The sequence below is a fragment of the Mizuhopecten yessoensis genome, unplaced genomic scaffold (assembly GCF_002113885.1).
Source record: "Mizuhopecten yessoensis strain PY_sf001 unplaced genomic scaffold, ASM211388v2 scaffold8131, whole genome shotgun sequence".
In the NCBI taxonomy this organism is placed as follows: Eukaryota; Metazoa; Mollusca; class Bivalvia; order Pectinida; family Pectinidae; genus Mizuhopecten; species Mizuhopecten yessoensis.
This window is the reverse complement of record NW_018407394.1, coordinates 535,687-542,639: the sequence shown is the minus strand read 5'-3', so window position 1 is coordinate 542,639 and position 6,953 is coordinate 535,687. Positions and strand designations below refer to the sequence as shown.

At 34.3% G+C, this 6,953-nt stretch overlaps 1 protein-coding gene across 3 annotated transcripts in view; it reads left to right on the top strand.

Moving 5' to 3' along the window:
* The window catches only part of LOC110455078 (mitogen-activated protein kinase kinase kinase 7-like), a 31,062-nt gene extending 25,215 nt beyond the window's left edge, over positions 1-5,847 (top strand). For all 3 annotated transcript variants that reach the window (XM_021505007.1, XM_021505006.1, XM_021505005.1), the window contains 6 exons: positions 734-804; positions 1,384-1,443; positions 1,853-1,908; positions 2,712-2,805; positions 3,126-3,196; positions 4,304-5,847. In XM_021505007.1, the coding sequence (XP_021360682.1) occupies positions 734-804; positions 1,384-1,443; positions 1,853-1,908; positions 2,712-2,805; positions 3,126-3,196; positions 4,304-4,310 (359 nt within the window). In that variant the 3' untranslated portion in view covers positions 4,311-5,847. The remainder of the gene's footprint in view (positions 1-733; positions 805-1,383; positions 1,444-1,852; positions 1,909-2,711; positions 2,806-3,125; positions 3,197-4,303) is intronic.
* The last annotated feature ends 1,106 nt before the right edge of the window (positions 5,848-6,953 follow it).

Sequence of the window (6,953 nt, the reverse complement as noted above, 5' to 3'; positions counted from 1 at the left end):
GGGGGTCAAATGTGTCAGACACTTCAAACGACTTCTTCTGAACAACTGAAAGGTATAGAATCTTTATATTTGGCTTGTCGCCTCCTTGGAAAGAGCCCAACAAAGTTTGAGAATGAAAATGACCTTGACCTACTTTTAAGGTCACATGAGGCAGATATGTCAAACACTTCAAATGACTTCTTCTGAAGAACTGGAAGGTATAGAACCTTAATATTTGGCTGGTTATTTCCTGGGAAAGAGCCCAACAAAGTTTGCGAATGAAAGTGACCTTGACCTACTTTCAAAGTCACAGAGGTCAACAACATTTTAATTGATTTGTTCTTAAGAACTAAAAGGAATGGATTCATAAGATTTGGCTGGTAGCTTTTGGAATAGAGCTTTCCAATTTGAGAAGGAAAATGACATTGACCGACTTACAAGGTCACAGGGACAAATATGTCAAGTAACTTCTGAAGAATCAAAAAGCAAAGAAACTTATAATAATATTTTGCTGGTAGTTTCAACAGATGGAGCCAACAAAGTTTGCGAGGGAAATATTTTTAGTGTAATATAATATTTAATGAGAATATTTTGCTATGACTGCTTAAATATTCAGGTGAGCGATACAGTCCCTCTTGAGCCTCTATTTTTTTATTAACTTTTTGATCACAGGAAATACATTTTTTTCTTGAATCTTTATCAAATAGATTGTGCTTTTTTCTCAATTCTTTCGGTGATTATGTGTTTATTACAGGTACGGGGATGTCAAATGCTGACTCGTTCGCCATGAACCTTGTTTACCAGTCTCTTGACCACCAGCTACAGGTGAGTTATGTTACTTGGCACCCTATACAAAACTTTGATACACAAAGGAAAGCTCAAACTAAAACAGGGGTTGTGTTACCAGCCCTGTGATGAGCTATATATGAAGAATTGAAAGAAAGGAAATTTCCATCTTACACTCTGTTTCACGTGACGTGACGTCACAATGGCTCAACAATGACGTCACGTCACGAATTTGGAAATCACTGATGCCGCAATGCGGAAAAGGCAACGTGATGAAATTAAAAAACTTTTACGATATATTTACCGTACACGTTAAAAAGATGAGATATTTCAAAATGGTAGCCAGTCGAAACACATTTTCGTAGTTTCTGAGATTTGAAATTTGAAAATCCTGTGGATTGAATTTTTCCTATCCTACACCCCTGAAGATGAAAGAGTCTTATATTATGCTAGACTTTTTATTTCCTTGAAGTGGTTTCCTGATCTGGAAATGTCATTGTGATAATCATCTTTTTCGCTGAAAAACCATTTATTATTTTAACTTGATGAAAGTAGAATTAAAAATTTGATTTAAACATGACTGATGATTATATGATATTTAATGTGTTTACCTTACAGCCCCTGGCGCCATGTCCTACTAGTCGGGAATCAATGGAAATTTTTGACCAACATTGTAAGGTAAGGACCAATGGAGCAGAAGTACAAAGTAAGGGGTTCTATTACCCTGGGGTATGTTGAATTGCTTGACAGATGGCAATACGAAATTTTTCAAATGATGAAAATATCATATGCTCAATCCATTTGAAAATCTTTGGATCCTGAGCTGAGTATAACACACTTTTCTTAAACATTCTTGCGAAAAAAAATTTAAAACCAAAGCTGAATATGAAATATCAATACTTTGCTGAAAAAATAAGTGGAAATTGTGGGAAAAATCAGTAGATAACATAAATTAGATTATGGTCTGAAGTAAAGAACAGCTTCGGTCAGGAAACAGCAATCGTTTTGTTTGCCTGAACAGAAGACAGAAACTTAAAGAATGTGTCTTCATAGGAAAGGATGTGAAATTGTTTCTTGTTCTTTACAGCTTGCTCAAGAGTACTTGAAAGTTCAGACAGAAATGGCACTATTAACACAAAGAAAGTAAGTTCTGAAATCAAATTATCCTTTACTCAAAAAATGCTTCTATAGTTCCAATGGAGGAGAGAAACAGGCCAAGTTTGATTAAGTTAGGAAAATAAGTTATCATTTACATAAAAAATGCTTCTATAGTTCCAATGGAGGAGAGAAACAGGACAAATTGATTAAGTTAGGAAAATAAGTTATCATTTACATAAAAAATGCTTCTATAGTTCCAATGGAGGAGAGAAACAGGACAAATTGATTGACAAATTAACAATACAGATTTGCTAGCTTACGGTGTATCTTACATGGCATGAATTGGTTTCTGATATAAAAGATATAAAATTCCAGCTAAGGAATGAACGTCGCTTTGCCAAATTCAAGGAGTGATGATGAAATGGGTTAGTCTTGAGAACATATTTAACATTTACTGCTATGGAGTTATGCTACTGCAAAGTAATACATGTTAAATAACGCATGAAATTGACCATGGCAAGATAACAATCCTTATTATTCCATTCATCATATTCAGAGTAATGTGAAGTCCTTAAAATGTGCAGAAATTTGAAAACAAATGATAGGTCTCTAGCACAATTAATATTAATTGGTGACTGTGACCTTATTTTCAATTACACTTGGTATTGATGTGACGTAATTGCTTTTAATTGTTACTAAGGTTGAAGGAACTTGATTTATGGGCAAATGAACCTCCTCATTGGGTGGTTTCCTGGATATGTGACATTCGAATCGACCTTATAAGTGGTCAAACAATAACACTGATCTTTTTCGCAACATTCAATCTAAAATTGCTGTATTCTTTTCAGGAATGATTTGATAAAAGAATTTGAAATGGATGAGAAGAATCAACAGAGCAGTACACGCCTCGCTGAGGAATATAAACTACTTCTCCAGGAGAATGTAAGTCAGACCTTATTTTTACGATCATCTTCAAGTGTTTACAGTCTTTTAGGACACAAGTTCTCAACTTCAAAGTGCATAGCTTTCAGGGTTTCCTTATAAATTAATTTGATATATGAAGTTTCCAAATAAAATTTGTCATCTGAGAATAAATTGTAATTGACAACATGACAGCATTCCCACATCTATAAAAGTTGCAAAAATATGGCAAATAATGTTTATGCTTAGCAAGAGAATATTGAAATGGTTGAGATGTTAGAAAGGGTTAATTGGGGAAAATTAATTAAAAAACCACATTTGTTTATTTTGTTTCTTTACAGGAAAGTTTGGTCTTACTGCACAAAAACCTGAACAAACAAGTCGAGCAGGTGCACCAAATGCAACAGAAAAAGTAAGTCCCCTTGTTGTTGTAGCTATAGGACACTCCTATTTGACCTTACTTATATCAGGACCTGTCATAATGGGTGAAAGAGCCATGATTGTAAATGTATCTAAAGTGTCGACTGGTTTCACCAGACTTGTAGGCTTCAACAGGAAAAAAACTTATTTCTACACTCATTTTAGTGCCTTTTTAGGTCACCCGAGCTTTAGCTCAAGTGACCTATTGCTATCCGTTTTCGTCCGTCGTCGTCCGTCGTCCGTTAACATTTTACATTTCAAACTTAAAGTCAAGTTCTGCTGGTCCGATTGAACTGAAAGTTGGTAGGAATGATCGCCTCATGGTCCTGACAAAGTGTTGTTATTTTTCGGGTCGATCAGAAATCCAATATGGCCGCCACGGCCGCCATTTTGAAAATACCTATTTCAAACTTAAAGTCAAGTTCTGCTGGGGCGATTGAACTGAAAGTTGGTAGGAATGATCGACTCATGGTCCTGACAAAGTGTTGTTATTTTTCAGGTCAATCAGAAATCCAATATGGCCACCACAGTCGCTATTTTGTAAATACCTATTCTAAACTTAAAAACAATTAATAATAGGCCGATCTTATTTAAAATCGGTCTAGGAATGATCAGCTCATGGTCCTGACAAAGTTAAGTTAACATTATACTTAACTATTTTTTACTTAAATTGGTACATATTTCAACAACAAAAATAAATACTGTAGGACAGGTGACCGTTAAGGCCCATGGGCCTCTTGTTATTGCTACTTAACCCTTCCACCCCTATGTAACTTTGGTAGACTCTACCATGCATTGATATGGATGAGTCCATTATGGTCGACAGTGGTGAAAGGGTTAACTTATAAATTTCATTTTGTTTTGTACCTGATGTCACGGTGAACAAATATTCAAACACCATCACCAAAAAGATACATAGAATACAAAATTATATAATGGCTTCCAACATGCACTGTACATGTCACCACCATTGGAAATGATCACTTTTTTTCTTAATTGAAAAATTAAATTTCAATTACATGCTTGAGTGATTACTATTCTAGATATTGGTTGTAAATGCAGAACAAACGGTATATCTGAAATATAATTTCATTTTCAGGAGATGAGGGAGGCTGCAAGTTTAAATTGTATCAGAATTGCGAAGCTGTGCAGTGGTGATATCACGACTGTATTTTGAAGGTGCCATGTTGAAATTACGTGTGTCCTGATTGTTTGAAAGTTTTCTGGTCTGGAAAGTGATTTGTGGGACATATGTGGAGAAATGAAGTCACTGTATCAATCCAGGATGTACCGAACAGAACTGTTGGACTTATTGGAGTATAAGTAAAGTGATAAATGAAATGCTGGATGCTAGCCTGGTCCCAGATGCTCTAGGACTTGCACGAGAACTAGTTTGAAGATGATACAGTCATAAATAAAATAGAGGTTGCTAGAAAGCTTACTATTCCAGTCTCACATTGAGATTGCTTGACTGTTTCAGCTGAGTTTATCTCTTGCTAGGTTAAACTCAGATAATCATTTACAATTTGAGAGCTTTCTTCCTAAAACTGCACAGTATTAATCTTCAAATAGAAAAAAATATGTAGAGAAACAATTATGATGAAATATGTGGAAGGGTTTCTTCGTATTAACTCAGTTGTGAATTTCAAACAAAGATGTATCTTGTATGCTTCTATAAATTCTCTGTTAACAAAAAAAATAGGAATCATGTTTAAGTAATGTCACTGCTACCATATTGGGATCAATTTGATAAATGAAATAATGTATGCTGTGTTATATAGCCATGAATTGTTTAGATATTAAAGGCCAAAATGTCTAAACAGATTCATTTGGAGCTGGTCTTCAGCTATACATGTAATTGTATATGTATTTAGCAATTAATCTTCGGCTGTCAGTATCTCCATAGAAATATCAAATATTAAGATATCTTTGGGTAGTGGTAATTGAAGTTGCTTGTCACATTACTATTGCAAAGAGTTACATATGAAAGAAAACCAAATCTATTCATTATAACCTTTTACATAAAAATGTATTTCTGTCAGGAGCCCCAGGACTCACAGAGCTTATCCTCTGCACTGCAAGTTATGATATTTATTACCTTTGATACTTTACTGAAAAATTGATAGGAATAATTCCAAAATTATTCACTCTCTTTAAATCATATAGACAATCAATAATTGTCTTTGTATGAAAATACCTTTCATGGCCAGTATACAGTAGAAATATGGCAAAACTCTACCTTAAAACTTACAAATATATTCATATTATTCTACAGTATTTGAAATAGTAACAGTCCTGTTAGTGTATAGTGCAGATATACAATACTGTAGTTCTGTTCCAACACATTGGTGGAAGGACATTAATTGGTTTTTATCTTACTTTTAAATCTGAACAAGTTATAATGTATTGCAATTCTTGACTTGAATGCATGTATATAACTACTATCAAGAAAGAAGATAAAAATAAGGTTGTACAGGCAGGAATCACTGATGATAAGCATGCAATAGACTTTTGTCTTTCATATCAATTGATTCATAATACTGTTTTCATGTTTTTTTTATGTGGTATGCATACTTATAATTTGTAAATAATGACAGATTTGTATTTAAAATACATAATAAAATGATCGAATCTATCATATGCGGGCCGAATCAATTGTTATTTTTTGCTGATCTCTTGTGTTTGTCATGGATGTTTGAACAAGTTATTAATATAATAATAACTGTATCCTATCTCCAATATAATCTGTTACAAGTGATTGGAGCTATACACTTATTTCCCTTTTGTCACCACCAAGCTGGACAAAGGGGCCTTTAATCTGGACCCTATTACCATTTAGTACAAATCTTACATCATTCTCCATGGGTTATTTAAGTTATTTCAAAACAACATGGCATGAGTTTGAAATAATCAAATTTATAGCAGCAGTGCGATTCATATCAAACATACCTGTTTGAAGTGGTAAGCATTTACATTTTTTACTCAAACTGCCTACCTATACATAAGTAAGTGACCTTGATTTGACACACTTAAACACTTGATCTTCATGAGGGGATAAACCTGATGGTACTTGGTCACAGCAATTTGAGCAAACTAGAGGCTGAAATGACACGATCCCTTAGAGTTCACTTAACACATTTGACCCCCATTACTTTGAATGGGGATGAAGTTTATTCATGTGAACAAATTTGAAGGCACTTCACACCAGCATGCCTCTAAATGTCACAAATCAAGGCCAGTATTTATTCGGTGGAAGAAGCAGAAATGCAAATTGAGTGTGAACAGCCAAAGCTACATCAAATAGGTTCACTATGTCCAACAAAGTCTAGTACGGACATACTCCAGTTGAATAATCATCAGCCATTTACCAATCGGCTGTTACACATGCTGGTAAACAACAACCAATCACTGCCTTGCTTTCAAATAATCGTGCAACGCAGACGGACTACTCATTGCTCTGGTTCAACCAAAGAAATCGGTAGGTTGTACCATAGTGGTCTGGACATGCCCTTCGTAGCTTCTCGTGCTAATACATATTACATTAATGTACTAAAATGAGTACGATCTTGCTCTAGTTAGATCATTGAATTTTTTTCATTGTTCCAGGTAAAGCTGAAAAATATTAAAATCAGGAGGAATTCATTTGTAAAATAAATCTTTCAACATGTAACAGGATATTAGATTGATGGATCTAAATGCAATAAACAACAAACTCCTAATTTTCTTTTTAAGTACATGATTTTTAATTA